The 27093-nt window shown below is 39.9% G+C and overlaps 1 protein-coding gene across 3 annotated transcripts; it reads right to left on the minus strand.

Annotated features, from left to right (window-relative positions):
- Positions 1-2237: 2237 nt before the first annotated feature.
- On the minus strand, positions 2238-26610 carry tbc1d23 (TBC1 domain family, member 23). Of its 3 annotated transcripts, none has more exons than XM_058402517.1 (19): positions 26454-26610; positions 13746-13860; positions 13154-13259; positions 12347-12551; positions 12049-12172; positions 11775-11899; positions 11621-11667; positions 10109-10212; positions 9788-9910; positions 9492-9584; positions 8743-8913; positions 8376-8418; positions 8179-8285; positions 7723-7850; positions 6666-6710; positions 5671-5759; positions 5439-5574; positions 4721-4915; positions 2238-3545 (listed from the first exon to the last, which is right to left on the minus strand). In XM_058402517.1, the coding sequence occupies exons 1-19, from the start codon at positions 26576-26578 to the stop codon at positions 3461-3463; spliced, it is 2166 nt and encodes a 721-aa protein (XP_058258500.1). In that variant the 5' UTR covers positions 26579-26610; the 3' UTR covers positions 2238-3460. The 3 variants fall into 3 exon arrangements, with proteins under 3 accessions (XP_058258500.1, XP_058258502.1, XP_058258501.1); XM_058402519.1 differs by lacking the exon at positions 26454-26610 and adding an exon at positions 21291-21428; XM_058402518.1 differs by lacking the exon at positions 6666-6710.
- Positions 26611-27093: the final 483 nt, after the last annotated feature.

A 27093-nucleotide genomic window follows, 5' to 3' on the forward strand; every position in this document is an offset into this window, starting at 1 on the left:
AAATTTTGTAAATATGCTTATTTTGATACAATATAAACCAAAAAAATAAAATATCATTACACTATTGGACAGTTTGCTTTTTGTTGTTGGTCAGATTTAACTTGAGGGAAAAAAATGCTCTCTCTCTCAATTCATATATATATATATATATATATATATTACACACACTATATTGCCAAAAGTATTCGCTCACCTGCCTTGACTCGCATATGAACTTAAGTGACATCCCATTCCTAATCCATAGGGTTCAATATGACGTCGGTCCACCCTTTGCAGCTATAACAGCTTCAACTCTTCTGGGAAGGCTGTCCACAAGGTTTAGGAGTGTGTTTATGGGAATTTTTGACCATTCTTCCAGAAGCGCATTTGTGAGGTCACACACTGATGTTGGACGAGAAGGCCTGGCTCTCAGTCTCCGCTCTAATTCATCCCAAAGGTGTTCTATCGGGTTGAGGTCAGGACTCTGTGCAGGCCAGTCAAGTTCATCCACACCAGACTCTGTCATCCATGTCTTTATGGACCTTGCTTTGTGCACTGGTGCACAGTCATGTTGGAAGAGGAAGGGGCCAGCTCCAAACTGTTCCCACAAAGTTGGGAGCATGGAATTGTCCAAAATGTCTTGGTATGCTGAAGCATTCAGAGTTCCTTTCACTGGAACTAAGGGGCCAAGCCCAGCTCCTGAAAAACAACCCCACACCATAATCCCCCCTCCACCAAACTTTACACTTGGCACAATGCAGTCAGACAAGTACCGTTCTCCTGGCAACCGCCAAACCCAGACTCATCCATCAGATTGCCAGATGGAGAAGCGCGATTCGTCACTCCAGAGAACGCGTCTCCACTGCTCTAGAGTCCAGTGGCGGCGTGCTTTACACCACTGCATCCGACGCTTTGCATTGCACTTGGTGATGTGTGGCTTGGTATGCAGCTGCTCGGCCATGGAAACCCATTCCATGAAGCTGTTCTTGATCTAATCTGAAGGCCACATGAAGTTTGGAGGTCTGTAGCGATTGACTCTGCAGAAAGTTGGCGACCTCTTCGCACTATGCGCCTCAGCATCTGCTGACCCCGCTCCGTCAGTTTACGTGGCCTACCACTTCGTGGCTGAGTTGCTGTCATTCCCAAACACTTCCACGTTCTTATAATACAGCTGACAGTTGACTGTGGAATATTTAGGAGCGAGGAAATTTCACGACTGGATTTGTTGCACAGGTGGCATCCTATCACAGTTCCACGCTGGAATTCACTGAGCTCCTGAGAGCGACCCATTCTTTCACAAATGTTTGTAAAAACAGTCTGCATGCCTAGGTGCTTGATTTTATACACCTGTGGCCAAGGAAGTGATTGGAACACCTGATTCTGATTATTTGGATGGGTGAGAGAATACTTTTGGCAATATAGTGTGTGTGTATGTATGTGTAATATATATATATATATATATATATATATATATATATATATATATATATATATATATATATATATACATACACATACATATATATACATATATTTGCATATACATATATATATATATATATATATATATATATATATATATATATATATATATACATACATATACACACACACACACACACATAACCAGTCAAAAGTTTGGACACACCTTTTAATTCAATGTTTTTTGCTTAGAGATTTATTGTCTACATTCTAGAACAATACTGGAGATTTCAAAACTATGAAATAACACACATGGACTTAAGTAATCCATATGTAATGACAACAAAAAACAGTTAGTTGTTATTTTAAGACACGAAGGTCAGGTGTTCTGGAATAGTTCTTGCAAGAACAGTATTGTCAAGTGCATTTGCAAAACCCTTCAAGCACCATGAAGAAACTGTCTCACATGAAGACCATCCCAGTAAAGCAAGACCAAAACTTACCTCTGCTGCAGAGGAGAAGTTCATTTAGAGTTACCAGCCTCAGAAATCTCCAATGAACAGCACCTCAGATTAGAGCCGTTATGAAGGCTTTACAGAGCATAAGTAGCAGACATATCTCAATATCAACTGTTCAAAGGACATTATTGGAAGATGTGTCCAAACTTTTGACTGGTAGTGTGTGTATGTATGTATATGTATATGTATATATATAATATATATATATATATATATATATATATATATATATATATATATATATATATATATATATATATATATATATATATATATATATAAGACCGGTGCTTTTCAAAATAATAGCAAACAAACTGGTAGGCTACTCGTAAATTTATTAAAACAAAAGATTTTACAAAGAACAACAACATAGTTTCAACAGAAAGTGTGTACAATGTGAAAAGCTGAGATTTGTTTGTAAAGCAAATGGTTAATGAATATACCAATATGAACTCTTTCTTCAGTTATCCTATACCCCAGGTCATAAACAGAACCATGTGTTTCCGCCCAAAACTCTGATGAGGAGTTCTGATGAAGGGTCACGCTGGCCTGCTGTATTGTTTATCATCCTATTCGCATCAAACCATGACTTCAATGTTAAATACTTTAAATTACAAAACATGATCCTCAGCGAGGCTGCTCTTTATTAGTGGCATCAGCGTCTGTTCAGAAATACATTTTTTCCGAAGCCTACCATTAGATACAGTTTTACATTATATACAAATTTCACTCTCACACAGACCGCTCCTCTTATCACTGACTTCTGCTTTAAGGCTGCGAGCACAGACCATGAGGAATGACTCACATATGAGTTAATTATATTTACGAGATCTGTTATTTGAGCGACATACATGGGCACTGAAGACACTGAAGAGTGCATGTGTTAAATGTTGCATGATGGCATCCATCATCTGTGCATCGGGTTTGTGCTCCTCTACGTCCCACAACAGTTTCAAATATAAATACGGCATCGATTCGGGCGCTCTTAACTTGCATGGATAAATACTGCTCGGATAAATATGCACAGGAGTCGTAAGTGTACTGCAGTGACTAAATGAACGAGTGAATGAGGAGAATATCCATAAATTAAACAAGACAAATGAAACACTGAGCGTTTCAAGGCTTGAGTCCTTCATCTCACCGCAGGCTCTGCCTTCGAGTCGCTCTCATAAAAAAAAAACAAAAAAAAAACAGCGGATTAGCAACAGGATTAAGGCTTGACAGACATCCAGACTGAGGCGACAAGTCCGACTTTACACCTAAAGGGTTAGATTTTCTTGACAGGAACAAGAAGAAAATGCCAAAGGCTAAACAGAACGACAGCTTATGTTGAAGTCTTGAATGTCTCCCATTGATGTAATCGGCAATACTGAATGTCAGTACTATCCCAGGAGACCATTTAGAGAGAGAGAGAGAGAGAGAGAGATGGGATTAAAGGAAAGAAAGACTTTTCCTTTGCCTCTGCACGGGTGTGCTGACTTGTGTTAGTCGTGGCAGTCTCACTGCATACAGCGGGGTAAAGCCTCAGAGCAACAGCAACTCTATGAGCTCTCCAGAGCATCCAAAACCTTCATGATCTGCTGCTTGATGGCTTTAGTGGCATCACCAGCGTCCGGAATCAAATACCTGCAGATCAGAAAGCACGGAACGTGTTAAAAATAAATACATAATTTACGTGTGAGAGTGCACCATTTAGTAGGTGATGTACATCTTGAATAAAACAGGATACGAAAAAGTCATCGTAAAGCATTTTAGACCATTCCATCAACACATCTGACAAAAAATCCAGTCAAAACATCCAAATCCACACAATTATGGGGTCACAGCACATTTTAAACTTTCTTCTATCTGACCTGGGCATCTCTCTTTCTCTCTCTCTCTCTCGTTTTTATCCAAATATCTCTCTCAGTGGAGGGTCTATGACTGGTTCTACTCAACGCTTTTGCTCTAAATGTAGTGTAACGTAATGAGGTCTGCTTGGACAAAAGATCATATCATCTACAGACTACAATATCCCTCCTATCTCGTTTTATATAACAATAACACTGTCATTGTTCATGAGACAGCTCGCTTTGACCTTTTTATACAGATGTGCACCAAGCAACAATGCAAAACAGAGCGAGGTGAAATTACAGTGTTCATAATTATCAACAAAATTTTTTAGCCCAAAACAACACCACAGTCCTACTTTTTTGTTTTCTACTGGCTCACAAGAACAAAGCTTTCACCGGTGAACCTTCACCCAGAATCAAATGGGTGTTGTTCATCTCCTGTCTTCAGTGAATTAGTTTCCCCATTAGATGCATTTTGCTTGGGTTTGGTTTTCAGATGCCTTCTTTATAACTGTAGCAAGAGAAAACTCATATATGCTACAAGTAAATCATAGATGTGGATACCTCTGCAGCAGTCACAGGGAGCTTACAAGGCAGGAAGGCACTTTACTGTTACTCACACAAGACTGAAATACATAGTCATGCTATACATCAGGGATGTCCAATCTTATCAGCAAAGAGCTGGTGTGGGTTTCATTCCAATCAAGCAGAAGTCACACCCGAGTCTACTGATATCAGGAGTTATTGGAATAAAAAGCTGCACCCATATCAGCCCTTTGAAAATAAGATTCTACACCCCTGCTATGGACTGTATTAATAATGTCATGCTGTACCACACTGTCTGATGTCCCATCAGAGGACATCTTATGCATTAATGTTAAAAAGTTGCCTGTATATTGATTTTCTACTCCAGAACAACTTCCTTTGTCATATACTGAAAAGTTAACATGACCGTGTTTGTGTAAATACCGTTCAACAGCCATAATTTCCACTCCGGCAGAGTTGTTGTTGCCAAACTTAAAGGTGATCAGCTCCGGATGTTTCTTTTTCGATGTGATCTTCACCACAGAGCTTAACGCCTGTCTGGACTGGATGTAGGCGAATCCTTTCCGTGAGGCGATCTCTCTCAGACAGTACATGTGTGTCGCTGTGATCAGCAGGTGGCTGTGGAAGATCAAACAATAAAGCTTTCAGACAATATAACTACTGAGTGTCACGTGTGTGTGTAAAATTTTTGGCACCCTTGCTGGGGGAGACTAGTTTAAAAACCAACAACCTTTTCATTTTATCATTTATTAAAAGGAGCACATACTTGTGCTATTACACTTTTCTGACATCATTACATCTGTGTTTATTAATAAAAGGCTGCGTTTATTGACTGAAAGCAATGTAAAACTACATTTCTACCTTGTCATCTGAATTCTTTTAACAGAGTGGAATTGTGTAACATGATATTGATCCAATCTTTCATCTTCAGTACCAATTGTGATTATGAGGCGGAAATACACTCAAGATGTTACTCCAGTTTGTACATGGACACACACATTCACATTTATATGCAATTTAGAGTAACCAATCCACCTACATGGAAAACATGAGTACAGCGAGAACAGTAACCCAAGCTCAGGATTGAACTACAGACCCTGGAGCTGTGAGACAAAGCTAGAGTGTCTTCAGGAAGTCTCACCTAGGAAACATGTGTCCAGTCTCTTTCACTTCATTACACGGGAAGTGGTGTTTCACATCTGGCTTGTTAATCCATGTCTGTATGTTCACTATCTCTTTGCGATCATCATCTGATATTGAAGAGCTGTCAATTTCATCTGAAAAGAAGCAAACAGGACGGACGATGAAGATGAAGAAAACAGGAGGATATCTTAATAGATGTTTTCTTCTTCATCTACTTTAACAGCACTCACCTGTGTCGTATTCCTCCTCATCGCCGATGCTGAAGACGGGCTTCACACCTCTGTAGGGTTTACCCACTCGGTCACTGCTGCTCACATGCCTGTGGTGAAAACCACAGAGCTAGAGTTAAACCGAATGCATACACAAAGACATGCACACACCCTGGAGCTACAAATAAAAAGCACCTCATCATAAAATTCAGCGTTTGTGCACATTTCCAAATGGCAGCAGCACAAAACCATATCTAGGATTGTAAAAGATAAGTAATGTTAGTTGGAAGAGGCGGGTTAAAAAAAGAAGCTGCAATATCTAAGATGATAACCAAAGCGTGCAGGAGACAGACACGACAAAACACGTCTGTTTCAACAGATCACAGTTAAAGATGTTCACTCGGTCCCAAGAGGGTTAAAACACATGAGCACCCCACAGCTCTGGTCATCATCCAGTCAGCGATGAAGAATGCCTGAAAACACTGAATGGGACACACTGTAGGAGCCTCTTGCATTAAACGCACACAGAGAGACACAAGATGTGTGTTAGTATTAGCACAGCCACACTGACGGACATGGTGATGCTTCAGCCTGTGTCCTGCGTAAACAGAAATGTGTGCAAGCTTTAACAATTCTACATCATGAAACAAGGAAAATCTCCATGAAAGAGAGGAGGAAAATGTAAGAAACCTCAAAAAGAAACCCCTGCGGGTAGATGGAGGTTGAACAACGGGATAGCAACTACAGATGTAATTAACAGCAGTCTAGAAGGAATAAAGTCCATGATCATAAGCCAGACCTGGAGCAGAAACATGAAAATGACTCTAGTGCTAGAGAAAAAAATCTACTTTAATGATCGAACATGAGTGAATGTTAGTCGGCTACAGTGCATGCGCAAGTAGAACTTTGCCCTTTGCCCCTCTGCAGTGAGTCGGACAGGGCAGGGCCACTTTGCATGGGCATGTCGAGGGCACTGGGGCACTCATGCTGGCAGACAGACAGGAACAGACTCTTACCGATCAGGTATCCCCTTCTCGGGCCAGGGCAGAGTGAAAGACAGTCTAGTGTGGAATAACAGAGGTATGGGTGAAGAGGAAGCAAATTAACAAAGATATTGCAGCAACTTAAGCATTAACACCACACAGATGATTACTGATTCATGCAGCAACATTATTTGAAATCAATTTATTACACTGTCGGATTGCTAGAAAGCAATAATTACATAGAGGACATTACATGTAAAGGAAAAATGATTGTTTTCTTTAGAAAGAAGAAAGAGTACAAAAACACAGCATTAAGAGTTAATATACACCTGAACGTTTCATAACTGGTATGCCCATCAATGAGATCTAATATTCACCAGATTGCTTGCAATCAGCAATCTTTGGTCATTCTTGTTAACATTTGTCTCATACATCGTCTAGAGCATGTGTCTTCAATCTTATTCACAAATGGCTGGTGTGCCTGCAGGTTTCATACAAGCCAATTACGAGGTGCACACGATAGTTGATTAATAATGAGCTGGTACATTTTCCACCCAGTAATCAGGGGGATACAAACCTTTGGAGTAAAATATATCCATATATACCCACACTATACTGGCAAACGTATGTGAACGCCTAACCATCAAACTCGTATGTGCTTTCTGAGCATCCAATAGCAGATTTTGTCTCCTAACCCTGTTCTATTCTTCTGAGAAGACTTTACACTAGCACCGTTGTGGATATTTGTGTTCATTCAGCTACAAGAGTGTCAGTGAGGTCAGGCAGTGATGTCAGACGAGGAAGCCTGGAGTGCAGTCAGTGTTCCAGTTCATCCCATAAGTGTTCAGTAGGGTTGAAGTCAGGGCTCTGAGGCAAACCATGTCTTTATGTCTTTCTAGTACATATTCATATATCTCATGCATTTTAATGAGTCTAGTGATATATACAGATGTATTAAATACTTGTATATTCAAATATATTAAATATTCTAATATATAAAATAGCAACAGATCTGATGTATAATTTTAACAGTTTTGAATGAGATGTTCAGGGCTACTTTAAGGCACTGAGATGTGAAACAGTTTCTCACCTGTCCACTGGAGTTGAGGTGTTTTCAATGAAGCTGATCACCTTCTCCTTCACATTAACTGATTTGGATTTGAGGGCAAAGGTCATTTTGTTGACAAGAGATTTGACGCCTGTGCTGTTCAGCTCCCCCTGTTTGACAGACAGATTGCATTTAAACAGTAAATGCACTGTAGTAATCAATGCAGAGAATAAAAAGCAAAGGGACTGCTATTATTATAAGATCCACAAGATGGCGGTAAAGCACTTAGTTTGTGATTTTTGCCTTCTCAAATTAGAAGACTGATGGATAGATTTTAGTCTAATTATGGTCATTAAATTACTCAAGCAGAAGACACAACAGCATGCAGATTGTGCCCACAAGAACAAAACGGAAAATGCACAACTCTGCACTCCCTCTCTCTCTCTCCCTCCCTCTCTCTCTCTCTCTCTCTCTCTCTCACACACACACTAAACTCACGTCTGCTGAGCTGAGGCTGCTGTGGGATCCTGAAGTGCTGACTATCCAATGGACATACACGTTGTCTGGCCCTTCCACGTTAATGTCTGCCAGGTGCTGCTGCAGCGCTGAATGCACACAAAAAGAGCAGAAAGCCCTCATTAGTCAACAGCCTTACTAAAAGATCTCTATTTACTATTGTGATGACATTTATTTACCCATAAATCCACCTTTAGCGATGCTGACATACTCCTTGTTTTTCTACCAGAGAAAAAAGAAATGATTTTTTCTTTGGTTCCTTTAAGTTTTTTTTTTTATATAAAGCAGCAAATGAATACAACACTGAACAGCTCATCATCATCATCATCATCATCATCATCATCACCACTAAACAACACACTAATTAGTTGATTAATTAATTAACTTGATTATGGTAGGTGTAGCAATGTCTCAAATGAATAACTGCATAGGAGAACAAATCACTGAATTAAACAACCTTCATATCGTTAGTTAATAAAAAGAAAACAAAACATTTACAGTCTTGGCTTATGAATAAATAAACAAAAAAACACTTTTGAGACGGACCTGCAGGAAGTGAGCGAGCACCATGTTCATGTACATGTCTTCTTCCTCTCGGCCGCTGCCCATGAAGCACAGATGCTCACCGCTGGCCACTGAACCCGACTCCAGAGACTGCTTTTGCGTCTCTAGCAGAGACTTCACAGACAGAGCGAACTCGGATGGATTGTGCAACATCTGAGGAAGGCAGGGAAATGATGTGAGGTAAGACAGTGCAGCTGGAGCAAAGTAAAAAGCCTTAAGAAGAAGAAGACGAAGATGAAAAACACTAAGATGAAGAAGACTAAGATGAAGAGGACAAAGAAGACAAAGATGAAGGCAAAGAAAATGAAGATGAAGGAGGAGGAGGAGGAGGGGGAGGAGGACAAGGAGAATGAGGAAAGGAATAAAAAGGAGAAAGAGGAAAAGAAGACAGTGGGTAAAATGAAGAGAAGAAAAAGGAAAAAAGGAGGAGGAGAAAAAGAAAGAGGAGGAAGAGAAGGAGAGCTGAAAAGAAAAAGAGAAGGAGGAAAAGGAGAAAGATGAAAGGGATTAGGAGAAGGGGGACAGTGAATGAGAGGAGAAGAAGAATGCAAATGATATGGTAAACAATGAAGAATGTGGATGTGAAGAAGGAGTAAGAGAAGGAGAACAATGAGAAGGAAGAATGAGAAAAAGAAAAAGAAGAAAAAGTAGGGAAGTAGGAAACAGGAAGAAAAAGGACAAGAACAAGAAAATCTATGAAGATGAACCTATAACAGCAAAAAGCAGGTTACCAGATCAGAATCCAGGTGAAAGGCGGTGGACAAGTGTCCAGCATTGTACTGCTCTGCTGGCCGACAGTCCACTACAAAAAAGCGTACTCCCTCCTGAAAGAGCACACGCGCGTGCACACACACACACACACACACACACACACACACACACACCATCTTCAGCCTTCCCTGAGACTGACAAGAGTGGAAAGATTTGAGGCTTACTGCAGCAAGATGTCTCTCATGCACTGGAATGTGGATGTTGCAGAAAGCTTTAATAATGGAGAGAACTGACTGTCACAATCTGAACTACTCACAGACTGGAGCTGATTGGCCTGCAGGATCTCGGGTACAGAGACAGGGAGACATAGCGCCTGACTGAGGTCCATGTCCTCCTCCTTCAGAGCCACCAGACTGCTCCCAAACAGGTTCTGGTTCTCCTAAACACAGACAAGATTCATGTATATTTTACATCCTTGCTTTTTCTATATTGTGTCTATGTAGCTTCTTGAGTCCTTTTGGAGTGCCCTGTTTCATACTCTGAAATTGATATTCAAAAACAGCTTAATTTATTATTTAAATCAATAACGTAAAGGTATAATAGGACCATAATTCTGCTAATGTCATGTGTAACTCACCTTTCGGAGAGAGACGGGTGTCTTGCTTTGGTAATACTGTGCCAGTGAAAACAGATCCTCGATGTCCTCAGCCTCCAAAAGGCTAGGTGACTGTTCCAACATTTCTAAACACACACACACACACACATACATATGCAGCTCTGTGAGACAAAAAGGCACTATATGTGTTCAATTAGGCATCTGATGATCATCAAGAGCAGAAATGCTTATAAACATGATATTCTATTGAGCTTTTAAAAAAAAAAAATCCATGTTGTATAAGAGAACAGAAATGATTTATTTCTACTTATTTTTATTCAGGACCACCTTCAAAAGGTTTACTTGTCATCTTCATCATGACTCTTGCTAAACAAAATACATGCTCCCCGAAGGACACTGGCATGTAGCAGCATGGATGCTGAGTATTTTATAACTAATTTCATAACCTTTAAAAGTCCATTTCTAACTTGTGAGAACTTGTCTGATCTCTTCTATAATTCACAGCAGGATGTTTGTTCTGCCAAACCCTGATGGAATTGGGCAAAGCACATGATCAATGCCCTAACAGTTTTGTACCCGAACTTCTTTGATGAGCCTTTACAGAGCCTTGCCCTAATTGAAACATGCAATGCCATTACTGACGGGCAAGCCATCCCTCTCAGGCTATGAAAGTACTGCTGGCTATTCATCACTTTCCTCTGACACCGCAAGGGCACAACTGAGGAGTGAAACACGCACAGCTCATTTTTAAGATATATGAATTGTACCTGCTAAATTGTAATGGAAACTTAAATCTACACTGACTCTTCCGAACAGAGACTATAGAATATAGAAAAATAATATAGAAAAAGAAAAAGTACACAAGACAAATGAATCATATGTTATGATATACATTATGCATGTTCCAAATCACATATTTATGCCCTATTCTATGCCTCTGTGTCATATAAATAGTGACACTGAAAATTCACTTATTCAAGTGAAAAAAACATGTTTTGGACACTTCATGCACTTAACACCTGAAGGCATTTATGGCATTAGGCAGATCCCCTTATCCAGAGCATCTTACATTTTATCTCATTTATACAACAATTAAGGAAGAAGGACCTTGCTCAGGAGACCAGCAGTTTTAGCTTGGTGGTCCTGGATTCACACTCACAACCTTCAGTAGTCCAATGCCTTAACCTCTGAGCTACCACTACCCTACTGATGACCGATGAAACTCCTAGTGACGAGAATTCTTAAAAATGTCTTATAAATTAGGGCACATTGTGTGATGGTGATTTTTTATTTAAAAAAAAATAAATGTGTAAAGCTATACACGTGTTTGATGTCATATGCCATCATCTGGGAAACACCTTAGATGTCCAGTTAGTAAAAATGTTTTCATTTGACAGAACTACCCTTCTAACATTCATCCACTAGACGCTAGAGTACACAGTGCATGATGTATAGTAAGTCATTTGGGACTCGGCTATTGATCAAACATAAAAGTATGGTCATAAAGTGAATATTATTAGACCATCAACTCACTTATTAGCTCCTCTTTACTGTCTCCTTCTTGGGATAGAATCATGTCTCTAGATAAAAAAGGAAAAAAACATTTACACAACAGAACAGAATCATTATACTGAATTAAAATAAATGCAAAAAAAAAAAAAAAACAGTGCAGTGAAGAGACACATACTTGGCATTGACAAGAATGACAAGCATAAAAAAGAAGATGAGGAAGGGGTCAGCCTGCTGGAAGTAGATGTGCCACAAGGCCTGAGTGACCTCAGGAACACAGTGGCTAGAGAAGAGACTGCCCAACTGTAGAGACACAGAGACAACATGACCCATACACTGCAGAGTTTCATTAAATGTTCTTTAGTGCTTTCATGCCATACAAATTTTTTTTTACAGAAAACTGTAAATCACGATAGTCCATAATATCCACTGTGAGTATGTAATATACTGACCCAGTTTATGGCGTATGAGTCTGGTGTGATCTTTTTGGTATCGAGGAATGAGCAGAGTTCAGGCTCGTGGTACTGCAGCAGTAGTCTGTACAGGTGAAACGGTCGTCCCTTCGGCACACAGTCCCTACAGAGAGAAGTGCACTCGATAAGGAAAGTGTAAATGGAGCATGGCCGCCGTCATAGATATACCTGAACACTATTTCTCTTTTGGACAAAACTAAGTAGATTGTGATTGCCCGCCAAATTTTGGCAACTGAAGGACAAAGGATTCCATAGGTTTAGCATAAAATTCACAAACCTGGGAATGTACTTATTCATGATGGCGTAGAAGCAGTTGTAGAGGTCACTGCGGGCTAACTGGAGGCCCAGCAGAGGTTTGAGCAGGTTGGGCCAGCAGAGTTCAGCTGTGAACGTCACATTTCGTGACTTACAATAGAAAGTGATCACTGCCTCCACGTCCCCCACCAGGTCCCGGCCCTCCTCTGCAGGAAGCCCCAGCTGATCTAAACACACAAAGGATCACGGGTCAAGATCTCAGGCATGGAAATTCTTTGAGACACCAAACAAAAGAGACACAATGGTCCTTAACTGCCTTTTGAGTGCATGTGAGTGTGTGTGTGTGTGTTTCAATGTCATTTTGGGCCTGGACTTGAAGCCTGGGACTTGCTATTTTTGGAATTGTTTTTCTGGGTCAACTAACTGATGCAGCCAGATGCAGTGCTGCATGGATGGAGGCTTTAAAGAAGATCATTTTAGGATCAAGTACATGCCTACAATTCCACAGTGTTAAAAATGACTACCAATCACCAATGCAGTGTCACTATTTAAAGTAATGTATAAATCATTCTACAATGCTTTCAATTTACTTTTTTCTTTAAAAGATGATTAGACAAGGAGGCACAGTCGATTAAAACTTGCTAGCTAAGTGTGAATTTCTTTCACAGTGAATGTCATGGAACACAATTCTAGGCAGATAAATTAAAAACAAATGCAAAGGAAATATGGCACATGTGTGTCAGTCAGGAGCAGTGGTAATTCATTAACAAATCTCAACAGTAAGACCACAAGCGCATGATATAAAGATGAAGTGATGGAGGTTATTCACCAATGAGCTGCTGGCTTCGGTTGTGTATGAGTGTCTGTTCTGGTAAATCCAAAACCCCGTCCCATGAGGACAAACTGTCTCCTTTACCTGCCACATTTAGAGCAATCTGAAACACAGGGAAAGAGAATCATGCAGCATCAATCTGGAGGACAAAGAGGGAGGACAGGATAAAGTGACAGGAGGAAAGAAAGAGAAACGTCGATGAGGGCTTTGATAGCGAGCTGCATTTGAAGAAGTCTCTATGGAGGAGACCAAAAAGCTGCTGATCACAGTATATCTCTGCTCTGCCCACAGTGACCATCTCAGGTTTCACTAATGAGCGTAAGATCAATAAAGGCAGCTCTCAGTGTCCTTCGGGGAGCAGCTGGAGCTGCTGTTAAGATCTCTCACACTCAGAGATTTAGCACATAGTGTTTATCTGCTCGTGCTCTCACTACGCTCATATTCATACATTTTATTTCTTTTACACAAGCTACCTGTAATAGCTGGCAATACTGTGACTAGCTATACCGTTAGCAGATCATAAGTGAGACCAGAGTAGCATATATACACAGACACACACACAATCACACACAAACACACACAGACTTACCATCCAAAGCTTGGCTCTCTGAGCAGGCGTCAGGTTTTGGACCTGAATGACTCCATCCTTCTCAGCATCCTGATCTCCACCTGCAGAGTCACAAGTCTCTGCTAGGTCCTCATCCCTGCAACACACACACACACACACAAAATTAGGAAAAGTATATAATAAGTGTATTACAGCTAATGTTTTAGTGAGAATGAGCAAGATGACAGAACTAGTGATCATCTCAATATATAAATATCAAGTCATCCACGTACACCAACCAAGTACACAAAGTCATCTCAATACACAAATATTAGACCACTCAACAACCAGGAATAACAGGATAAATTAAGCTTTCACACTAGCACAGATGATTACTTTGGTAAGTATTTTAGTGAACATCCTTAAAGTCTTTTAGTCTTAAAGTCTTTTAAAATCATTAAAAAAAAAAAAAAAATTATATATATATATATATATAAAATAAATATTGTAAAAAGGTTACAGATACCATTTAACATATTTTTTTACTTTGTTACTTTGTTAAACTCTGTTTACTTTGTTTTTTTACTTTGTTAAATATTGTTATTTTCAAGTATTAAAATAAAATACATTATTGAAATATTTTTAAACCTTAAAAATAAACGCCAAATTAAATTTTTCACAATGTTCCTGTTTTGTTTAAAGTTAAATCGTAATAAATATTCTGTATCACAGAAATGACTAAGTATCATGATATGGTATTTTTTGTCCTTTCACTCATCCCTAAACCACCTTATGCAAGTAAAAACAGTCAAAATTCATTATTTGTGATGGAAAGCACCAGAGTCCATTTCACAAACCCCACAATACCAAAAATGAACAAGTGCCTCACTTTAATCTTGCCACTGTTTATCAACTGATAAAGTGAATAATCAAAATTAACACAACTAATATGTTGGTAGGGTTAGCGTTAAGAGATTTGCACAGGACTCGTTGAAAACACTCACTTTACCTGGATTTTGCACATTACCTTATTACCTTTAGCACCTTTAAATTTTTAGTATTTTTTAGTATTTATTACCATTGTTTGTGGATACTGCTGGAAGTTGTAAATTTCCCATTGGGATGAATAAAGAAATAAAGAAAGAAATAAAGAAAGTAAGTAAGTAAGTAAGTATCTATCCATCTATCTCTCTATCCATCCATCCATCCATCCATCTCTCTCTCCATCCACTCATCCATCTATCTATCTCTCCATCCATCCATCCATCCATCCATCCATCTATCGTCTATCTATCCATCTACCTATCTATCTACTCTGTCAAAGAAATAGCAGACCTCAGACAGCACCTATAATCCGTAGATCCTGACATGAGCTTACATCAACACCTGTGCATTCACGAGGACATTTTATTACAGAAAGTGAGAATCTGGTAAAGGGCAATACAGAGACTCTGCTAGCAATTTGTCTCAGTCTCCACAGGCCATAGACCACCTTATAGTCTGTCTTTTCTAGCCACAAGTTTCAGGAGCTTAAAGGTTGCAGTCTGATAAAAAAAAAACAAAAAAAAACCCAAAACTTTCAATCGCTGTGACACAATGAGCTTTTTGGAGCGAGTTACAGCTACTACCCACAAAATATAAGAAGTAATCATTTTACAGAATCCCATCTTTAAAGGAAGAAATTTTTGTTTTGAAGCACTTGAAGCTCCAGGTCCATCGCATTTAGCGGAAATAAATTTCGCTCACAAGTTTGATGATAAGCAACAGGAAAATGTCTGTGGTTAGTCCCCTTCTATTTTAATCAGGCATGTGAAACTCAAGCGAATGCTAGAAATGTGATTTGTGAGACTAGTTAGAACTAAGTAGGTTCTACCAAGAGTCTTCTCTCTCTCTCTCTCTCTCTCTCACACACACACACTGTCACAATCACAGACACAGTTACATACACACACACACAGTTACAGTCAAGATCAGTCCTTACTACTTACTCATAATTAAGAGAAAGCAGTTGCAGGAGTGCTCTTCAGCAGATAAAGTGACAGTGATTGAGGTTAGTGGTGTTATATAGCACCTGAACAGCTTGAGATCAGAGACCTACTCGAGCTAAAAGGTCAAAGCGGAACTCCTGCCATACCCACAAGCAACAATGTGGGTTCAAACACAGCCATCAATCAAAGTGTATGACAAATGTGGGTTACTTTAATGTGTACTGAGCAATAATGTCTGATGTGCATATGTGAATGCAATTAATCATCAGAACAGCCTTAGGAAAATCAAACGGATCAGACAAAAAAATAAAAAATAAAAGTCGTGTGGGAGAGACACCAACATCTTACGAAAAGCCAGCACCAGCAACCACAGACGAAAAAGTAAATCTTAGAAAAAGTCAGACAGGATGAGCAGGGCCTCTGTCTCTGTGTATGTAAGCCCTGTGAATGTCTGTATGACACAAGAACACAAGGTCTAATGTTGAGCAGCAAATAAAGAGATCAGCTAGATTCAGTTAGTGATGTACAGGCTGCACTGGGGTCATGTTCCTCCACATGCAGCTGCGAGATTAATAAATCAACATTACACTCACACACCATTCAACCAGTTTCATTTAGTATGAAATAAAAATACCGCACACATTTGACCACATCAGAATGTGTGGCAGAGCCTGGAATAAGATAAAACAAAAAACATAAAAAAAAAAAAAGTATAAAAATGCGACAGGAAAGTGAAAGAAAACTCAAGATATAAATAAATCATCAGGATTTTAGCCAGAGCAAGACTACACACATGCATATACACCGATCAGGCATAACATTATGAGCAGTGAATAACACTGATGATCTCATCATGGCACCTGTTAGTAGGTGGGATATATTAGGCAGCAAGTGAACATTTTCCTCAAAGTTGATGTGTTAGAAGCAGGAAAAATGGACAAGCGTAAGGATTTGAGGAAGTTTGAAAAGGGCCAAATTGTGATGGCTGGATCAGAGCATCTCCAAAACCGCAGCCGTTGTGGAGTGTTCCCGGCCTGCAGTGGTCAGTATCTATCAAAGTGGTCCAAGGAAGAAACAGTGGTGAATCGGCGACAGGGTCATGGGTGGCCAAGGCTCACTGATGCATGTGGGGATCAATCGGACAGATGAGCTACTGTTGTTCAAATTGCTGAAGAAGCTAATCCTGGTTCTGATAAAAAGGTGTCAGAACACACAGAACATCTCAGTTCTCCCTGTCGCTGGTTCACCACTGTTCCTTTCTTGGACCACTTTTGATAGATACTGACCACTGCAGACCGGGAACACCCCACAAGAGCTACACTTTTGGAGATGCTCTGATCCAGTCATCTAGCCATCACAATTTGGCCCTTGTCAAACTCGCTCAAATCCTTACGTTTGACCATTTTTCCTGCTTCTAACACATCAACTTTGAGGACAAAATGTTCACTTGCTGCCTAATATATCCCACCCACTAACAGGTGCCATGATGAGGAGATAATCAGTGTTCTTCACTTCACCTGTCAGTGTTCATAATGATATGCCTGATCAGTGTATATGTGCTATTACAAAGAGTGCACTTTGTAAGCACAAATATTGAACTTGAATATAGTTTCTAATGGTGTAACTAGCTGCAGGAGTTTAATTTGTTGTTATGTAAAAAATCAGTGACAGGTTCTAAGCCCAATGGTCCTCTGCCAAGTCTATAATTAAGTGGTGTCACTGAGTACAAACAATCCAAATAAAATTAAAGCATTTTGGACAGACGCAAGGCTACCTAGGATGTTGCTGTAGTGATAGAGTGATATTTAGAAATCATCGTCTTTCATATTCACTTTCTCTGTCACAATTTTTTATCAGAACCTCAAAAAAGACAAACAGATAGAGATATTAACACTCATATATAATACATATAGCACATAAAGCTGTAGAGATGCAGACAGTCTCTGGGTTGAGAATGATTTGCCATCTGCCAGACAGCCGCTGGGCTAAACAAAACTGCCCAAACAAAGCGCCGCCTTCCCACACACCTTCTGGCTCTCTGTCATACACAAACATACAGAATCTCTCCTTCTGTTGTGAAAACAATGCCCATCACTCACAGTCCACAAACTGGTTCCACCATCATAGCTTGGCTGAAAGATGGCAAAATAGATGCTGTCATGGCTTTCCGAAGGCACAGACGCTGTTGCACGCCAATCAGGGCTACAGTGAAAACTCAGCTTTTTTTTTATTCAAAGCTAGAAATCCAGAAGTTGTTGCTGTGCCATCTGTATTTCTTCTCGTGTCTGAAGAGCATGGATGTGAGTACGCCGTGATGGCACGTGGTCTGGTGATGTGAAAAATATGGCAGTTTTTCCCCTCCATATGTTGATTAGCGCTGGTACATTTTTTCTCTTATTGGAAACAATAGCAGCTTGATTTTTTTTTTTTTTTTTACTTTTTTGATAAATGTTAATAGCACTATGCTATTTGGGATGGCAAAAGTCTGAGCTGATACCTTCTAGAGAACATTTTTACACCTTTTAAATGTTTTAGAGTACATCATTTGACCTAAAGAACCATTGTACCAAGTACCTACATTTGTGGACATCTGACCATCACACCTATATGTGTTTTTTCCCCTTAACTGTTGCTACAAAGTTGGAAGCACACAGTTGTATATGATATCTTTGTATGTTGTAGCTTAACAGTTTCTCTTCACTGGAACTCAAAAGCCTAAAAATTTTCCCTCATGATAATGTCCCTGTGCACAAAGCGATGTCCATAAAGGAAAGACTTGCCAAGGTTAGAGCAGAAGAAATGAAGTCTTCAAAGAGCTCTGAACTCATCCCCACTGAACAGCTTTCGGATGAACTGGAACACCAATGATACACTGAGCCTTCTCATCCAACATCAGTACCTCAGCTCACTAAAGCACTGACATGAATGAGCACAAATCCCCACAACTACGCTCCAAAATCTAATGGACAGCCCTCTCCGAATTGTAGGAATTATTTTTATAGCAAAAAAGGGGAATACATTTTGAATGGGAATGTTAAAAAAAAATGCAGGTGACCTCAAACTCCTATAAAAGATTGTGGTCAATTGCAGCTGAGAAGCTTAATCCCTTTAGTCAAGATAAACAGCCAGAGTGGCCTCGTCGGTGAGTCAGTAAGTGTGGTCATGCAAACATGTAAAACATAAAGAGCTTCTTGAGGAAAGAATAGGTCTGGCTATATAATCCAGCAGAATCATTTGAATGAATCCAGCTGTTTTTAAAAAGCCTTCTCACTGGGCTTCAGTGTTAGATGTTCAGTGCTTTGAGTAATGTGCAAGCCAGAGGATATAGTGGCAAAGAAAAACTCCCTGAGAAACCCTGAGAGGAAGTCATGCTTTTTATGAGTGACACTAGATAGTAGGATGAGAAATCAATTCTATCCTAAAATTGTATAGGATAAAGTCAGACAGTAGTAAATCAGTTGAAAGTATGTACAATATAAACGTCACAGTCTACAGTATCTGACTAACATTGTCCATGACAGAGTACAATTTGGGCCTAAAATGTTTTTGGGAAGTTCAATCTATCCAATACACACTGTAATATAAAATTAATAAAAGGTATGGTGAATACTGAGTACTGTCCTGTCATGAAGAGCTACTGAAATGAACATCTATAGCTGTCATTATGAACAAGATGGATGCAGAAAGGCAGTATATCACTATGTCAGCAGCAGAGGCTTTTTGAAATAAATTTAACACAATGCATTTGTCTGTTTTTTTTATGATATGGCTACATATCAAATGTCACACACTATACGCTATATAACCAAAGGTATGTGGACACCTGACCATCACAGCCTTGAACATTCAGCTTTGAACATCCCGTTCCACAGGTAGTCCTCCTTTGCTACTGTAATAACTTCCAGGCTTTTTAGAAGGCTTCCACTAGATTTTGGAGCGTGGCTTTGGAGATTGGCGCTTCAAGAGCATTACTGAGCTCAGGCACTGATGTCAGGTGATGAGGTCTGGAGTGCAGTCAGCATTCCAGTTCATCCCAAAGCAGTTGAGGTCAGGGCTCTGTGTAGAACACTCAAGCTCTTCCACACCAACCTGGGCGAAAGTCTTCATGGACCTCGCTTTGTCATGCTGGAGCAGGTTTGGGCCTCTCAGTTACCCATGGAGGGAAACTGGTAAGACTACAGCATACAGCTGTCTGCTTCCAGCTTTTTGGCTGCAGTTTCAAAAAGGCCCACAGATGTAGTAGTGTCTGCAATCTTTTGGCTTTATTGAGTATATAGCGCATTATGTAGCACATGAGTGCAGGTCTAAATAGTCAAATAATTTAATGGATAATGTACTGTAACTCTTACAGAAATGTTACAGAAACCCCCTTAAGAAAACCAGTCATTTTTTAACACATGGTAATGAGCATTATTTCTCACTGGATGAGATGGTATGAGACAAGTAAGAAAACACAATGTGGCCTTGGTCCAATCTAACTGATGACACCTGCCATAGTCTGTCTGATCCCACTGGTGTCTATATCAGCATGGGAATATCAGAAGATATCCTAACTCTACATTCACACAAGAAGTCAAGCGACAACTTGCTCCTGTCAGTCCAAGTTGATGTCCAGTTTCCTATAAGAAATTGAAAAATTTTAATATTGCGTAAACCCAGTAGCGAATAACAGTAGGAGTAGCGAGAGTAGGAGTAGCGAATAACAGTAACGTTCACCAATTATCGGAAGAATGTGAGTTTGGAGAGGCCAGGGGCCAGAGGGGAAAAAAAATTTTTTTTAATTTTTATAAATATAAAATATTTTAATATGATAATCATAGGTGTGTGCTGGGTGTGAAGAAAAATAATAGCTGTGGGACTGGTCAGAATTCTTTCAGGGTGAACAAAAACTAATTACAACAGCATGTGTGATGTCATGTAAGAGAGCACCGAGTCCTGTGACGTATAATGAGCAGCAATTAGAAAAAAATGTACCGGCTTTACACACGCTAGCCTTCAGACACCATTGTAGATTGCTGCCATGAGAGAGAGGAAATAAACCAGGAGAGCTCTTTTCACATCTGAGTTACAAATGAGCTTTTATTGCTTATTCTGAAGTCAAAAGGCTAGGCAGGATATGCACTGGGTTATCTCACCAAAAACACCACTCAGGGGCAGGTCTAAACTTGAATCAGATCAAACATTCAGAAGTGAGTTTCAGCTGAGATCTATACAAAGCAGAACTATTAACCCATCCCTGGAAAAGAGTCATGTTGTCATACACACCAACCCTGAAGAAACGTGTTTAAAAGCTTACAATCCATCTTAACTACAAAAAAAAGTTGACGAGAGACATTCAAAACAGTACAAGTGAAACAGAAATTGTCTGTTCTGTCGATGGTAAAGCTCTTGTTTAGCACGTCACTTGACAACATTCCAACCATTAACAATTTTTAAAAAAAAAATGCAAATTGAAACACACATTTCATCACCCTACATTCAAACTTCCAGCTTTAAAGAGACACAACTGAGGTGAGACGAACATCTATCTTTTACACAAGCCTTAGAACGATTAGATACAAGATCAACAAGCCATTGTGCTAAAATACCATTCACTTACATTTCTGGTATTTATCCAAAGCAACTGTGTATACAACTGAGCAACTGAGGGTTAAAGGCCTTGCTCAGGGGCACAACAGTTGCAGCTTGGTAGTCCCAGGATTCGAACACACAACCTTCCGATCAGTAGTCCAAAACCTTAACCACCTAAATAACCGCTAGCTACAATTAGATGACAATTACACTAATGCCCATCTCATGTATCAGAATGTCTTTGAGTCTTTGTGACTGGTGACTGTGTACAACAAAAAAAATCTCCTGGGTTTGTATTCAGCAGAACAGGAAAAGGAAACGATGAGTCTATGGGTTGCGGTGCAGAGATCAGCACTTCCTACAGCTTGGCCAACAAAAACGCCAATTCTCCGATCTCAGCTACTCACTGATTTTATACTAACTACTGTGAGAAAAAATAGCAGCAATGACGCAGCGTGGTGTTTATTCTCTTACAGGTGTGGCTCCTAATTGAGTGTAATGAAAGCATGCAGGAACATTGTAGCTTTTCTCAATATCTTTCCATCAGTTAAGTTATACGAAACGTGATGGTGATGGACTTGGAGACGAGAAAGTTCACAAGCATGATTAATGTCATGTCAGTCAACATTTTATAATACACAATATGGTTGGATTGATTGTGGCATGTCTGATCCGATCCTGTCCCAGAGATTCAGACCTGGTGCTTATATGCAGTATTGCTATCATTATCACTCATGGAAAGCTGTCCATTTGGGTCAGTTTAAACAGAATTCCTCAGTATCTCCTCCACGATAAAGGATTAATCAAGTATTATATGTGAGTTCAGAGTGTGATCTTTCCAAACAAGCTGCAAGATACACTATATTGCCAAAAGTATTCGCTCACCTGCCTTGACTCGCATATGAATTTAAGTGACATCCCATTCCTAATCCATAGGGTTCAATATGACGTCGGTCCACCCTTTGCAGCTATAACAGCTTCAACTCTTCTGGGAAGGCTGTCCACAAGGTTTAGGAGTGTGTTTATGGGAATTTTTGACCATTCTTCCAGAAGCGCATTTGTGAGGTCACACACTGATGTTGGACGAGAAGGCCTGGCTCTCAGTCTCCGCTCTAATTCATCCCAAAGGTGTTCTATCGGGTTGAGGTCAGGACTCTGTGCAGGCCAGTCAAGTTCATCCACACCAGACTCTGTCATCCATGTCTTTATGGACCTTGCTTTGTGCACTGGTGCACAGTCATGTTGGAAGAGGAAGGGGCCAGCTCCAAACTGTTCCCACAAAGTTGGGAGCATGGAATTGTCCAAAATGTCTTGGTATGCTGAAGCATTCAGAGTTCCTTTCACTGGGACTAAGGGGCCAAGCCCAGCTCCTGAAAAACAACCCCACACCATAATCCCCCCTCCACCAAACTTTACACTTGGCACAATGCAGTCAGACAAGTACCGTTCTCCTGGCAACCGCCAAACCCAGACTCGTCCATCAGATTGCCAGATGGAGAAGCGCGATTCGTCACTCCACTGCTCTAGAGTCCAGTGGCAGTGTGCTTTACACCACTGCATCCGATGCTTTGCATTGCACTTGGTGATGTATGGCTTGGATGCAGCTGCTCGGCCATGGAAACCCATTCCATGAAGCTCTCTGCGCACTGTTCTTGAGCTAATCTGAAGGCCACATGAAGTTTGGAGGTCTGTAGTGATTGACTCTGCAGAAAGTTGGCGACCTCTTCGCACTATGCGCCTCAGCATCCGCTGACCCCGCTCCGTCAGTTTACGTGGCCTACCACTTCGTGGCTGAGTTGCTGTCGTTCCCAAACACTTCCACATTCTTATAATACAGCTGACAGTTGACTGTGGAATATTTAGGAGCGAGGAAATTTCACGACTGGATTTGTTGCACAGGTGGCATCCTATCACAGTTCCACGCTGGAATTCACTGAGCTCCTGAGAGCGACCCATTCTTTCACAAATGTTTGTAAAAACAGTCTGCATGCCTTGGTGCTTGATTTTATACACCTGTATACTGAACACCTGATTCTGATTATTTGGATGGGTGAGAGAATATTTTGGCATTATAGTGTATATTGACTATTTCAGCCACAGAACCTGCATGTGAAACTAGTTAGTTGATGTTAGTGTGCTAGAATACTTTGAAAGGGTTAGGCTATGTTGGAATATTAAGATGTAAATTGACACCTGACAGCATAAGATATGACAGTTCTATGACAGGTACAGAGCGGTGAATGACACATAATAAGTATATCTGACTTTAAATAACCTGTCCAGAGGTTCTGGGTAACATTATCAACATTATGAACCTCCCTCATGTATCACTATAGAAATTAATTTTATTAGAGCTCCTAATAGAAATGCTGGAGAAAGTAAAGATAAAAGCAGAGACATCTCAATAGCAGGGACTATAACGTTCATGGTGGACTTTCCGTTAATGTCGGTCATTTATACTATATCAAGCTTAGCTGTCAAACTGATTCCATATGGACCTTTCCACAGTAGCCAAGCGAATATTTGTAGCTTCTGTTGTTAATTATGTGAAACATTAGCAACAGGTTTTGACGAGACAATTTCTGTTTACACAGCCTTTGGCATGTTTATCACAACATAAAATACATCAGTGAATCAAACCTGTACAATTTGAGTATTCAGACTGAATACTGACTGCAGTACTCGTTACTACCAATACCAAAATGATTAACCTACTTGGTATTAAGCCAGCAAGGTCATCATGAAACATGATGATTATCTGATCATGATGATTTGAAACATAATATATCTGATGCCCTACTTCTAGTTAGAGATCCCATCGCTTGGAAACCAGACACTTCTGCTGAGGATGGCTTCACACGGTCAACCTAAAGATTACTGCGGCTTTCTTCTGCAATTGATACAAACAGTTTTGCTCAAGTCTCCATCAATGAACGGTAAAGAGATAAGTTCAACAAAGGTGACGTGATGTTAAAACTTAAATGAATTGCCTGAATGCACAATTGCACTATATAGTAGTTCAGTGATTAAGGTCGTGAGTTGAAATCCCAGGACTGCCAAGCTGCCACTGTTGGGCTCTTAATCAAGGCTCTTAACCCTCAACTGCTTAGATGTATAAATGAGATAAACGTAAATCGTAAATGTAAGTTGTTAATGTATCTGGTGTCATTCAGATGAGACTGGATTCCCTTTTGAGTCCTTGGTTCCTTTTAAGGTTTCTACCACATGCGGTCTCAAAAGGTTTTACTTTGCCACCCCTCTGGCTGGCTCATTAGGGTTAAATATATACATTTAAAAATTATATACATTATCTGTAAAGCTGCTTTGTGGCAATGTCCAAAGTGTAACTGATTGTTTATTGTGCTGAGTTTTATGTTTAAGATGGTGTAGTGTTTAGACAGTGTGAAGAACACTGTGGTCATTAAACAGGATGTAATGTTGACATGCGAGCATGCATGTCTCAGTGCTCATTGAACTGAAGTGGTCTAATGCGATTCCCAACCTGTTTCTCTGCATGCACACGTCACTGCTCCACACTCACCGTGTGTGTGTGTGTAATTTTTAAGAATCAGGCTCTTTCCATCATGTGTCTTTCCATCAGCTATACTTTTTATATATTTGATGAGTTTGTATTTTAGGTAGATGGATGGTAGACCTCCTGCTGAGGATCCTGATAACACTGTCAGTATCAATGCATCCCTAATAGTTAGTGATAGTTAATAAGGCTAGGCAAGGTATGACAGTATGAAGCTAGTATAGCTGGAAAGGCCAGGCCAAGTCCATATTATATTCATGTGCATGTAAAGGCAGACATCCCAGTTTTGTCCTGGCTCGCAGACTGCGCTCTAATTCATCCCAAAGGTGTTCTATCGGGTTGAGGTCAGGAGACCAAACTCACTCATCCATGTCTTTATGGACCTTGCTTTGTGCACTGGTGTGCAGTCATGTTGGAACAGGAAGGGGTCATCCCCAAACTCTTCCCACAAAGTTGGTAGCATGAAATTGTCCAAAATGTCTTGGTATGCTGAAGCATTAAGAATTCCTTTATACTGGAACTAAGGTCCCGAGCCCAACCCCTGAATTCAATGATTTGGAGGGGTGTCCCAAAACTTTTGGCAATACAGTGTATATATCATGATATGTATTATGTATTGTAGAAATATCTACATAGAATTGTGATATTATTTTTGTCAAAAAAAAATATGTTTCAGATCTGCAGCAACTGCTGATAAGGACTTTCATCCAAAACATCTGGTTTGTCAATAGACTTGTCACTCATCATCGTCCCTTTCTTCCTATAAAGGTATTTCTGTTGAATAAATTACAAATGCTATTAAGCAGCATTTTCAGAGTATAAGCTGCTCCTTGTGTACGATCAATAGATCATACCTTAAAAAAGCAAGATAGTAAAACACAACGCTTTAATCATTAGAGATAAGAAACAAGACCTTTGACTGGTTGTATTTCTTATTTTTTTCTCCCTCATGTCTCAAAGACGAGTATAATAATATCACACACATAATCAGAGGCGGCACCCGGAAATATTTAGCATCTGTTTAAAAAATAAAAACCCAGATTATTACAGGAAATATAAGATCATTACAACCACTGATTCCCTTTGTCTTTAATATTACACTGGGGGGGACACACTCGACTAAGTGAAATAAATCAAAATATTTATCGATTACTTAAAATAGTACAAGACAGCGTATTAGCTTCACAGCTGTATAAATGTATGACTAAATTCGAACAGGTTTAGTTTCCTTATGATGTGTAGCAGTAAACGTGACTGCTGTTAAAAAGCGACGCGTCAAAAAATAATGCTGTTAAGTGAGAAATGTCTGTCAGACCGCCGAGTTACTGAAGCCTCTTAACAATACAACGGCTCTATCCCAAACGACGCAATGCTCCCTATACAAGTGCACTACTGAAAACCGGGATTTTACACTTTTTAGTGCACTACATGTTCACTAGGCAGCCGTTTGGGATTCGAGCGGTAGCTCCTCCGAAAAAAGCCAGGCTAGCAGCTTAAGCATAATACCGCTGCTCTTTTTTTTCACACGTTCAGTCCTGCGTGATGTGCCGATTGGTTTGAAGACAACTAAACTATCCCCATACATATTTTATCCGCTCTAGTCTCGCTTTTATATTGTTTTCTTGAACTAAAATGAATAGACCATCGCTCGCTTACCAGCTGCTTTGAAGCACTTCCTCTACAGCGTCCGCCATTGCTGTGGTGACGTCCACGTCACACAGAGCCGAAAAGTAGCCCAGCGGTGTCGTAATAAGCACAGGCATAGACTGGAGTGTTTTCATACTTGAGGTTTGTCCTCTGTCAATAACAACAAAAATCAAATAAATGACTAAAATGGGGCAGTGAAAATATGCCATAATGGCATGCTTCCCACATAAAGGTATACATATAATTTTATCTGGGATATTTAACTTTGTCTTTATATCTGGACTGTCACCTTAATTATGTATGAATGGAATGCCATGGCTGCAGTGTAATTGTATAATGAAGGTAAATGTGTTAAAGTCTAAACAAAGACACTGTTTCTAGGGAAACAGGATGTTTGGTGTGTCCTCCATCAGCTGTGCAAGTTTGTCTAAAATGCCTTGTTTCTCTGGAAACTTTGTTCAGAGTCTATCTTCGGCAATAGATGTTAGACCAGGTTCAGGAAATCAAGCAGATGTGCGTTCAACACAGACAATCCTCCTACTAACATCTTTGAGAGATGGGAAGAAACCAGAGAACCCTGAGGAAACCCACATAAACACAACCTGCCAGAAATGCGTCAGATTATAGTGCAAAGTTTAGTCAAAACAAC

The sequence above is a fragment of the Hemibagrus wyckioides genome, linkage group LG11, assembly GCF_019097595.1.
Source record: "Hemibagrus wyckioides isolate EC202008001 linkage group LG11, SWU_Hwy_1.0, whole genome shotgun sequence".
Taxonomy (NCBI): Eukaryota; Metazoa; Chordata; class Actinopteri; order Siluriformes; family Bagridae; genus Hemibagrus; species Hemibagrus wyckioides.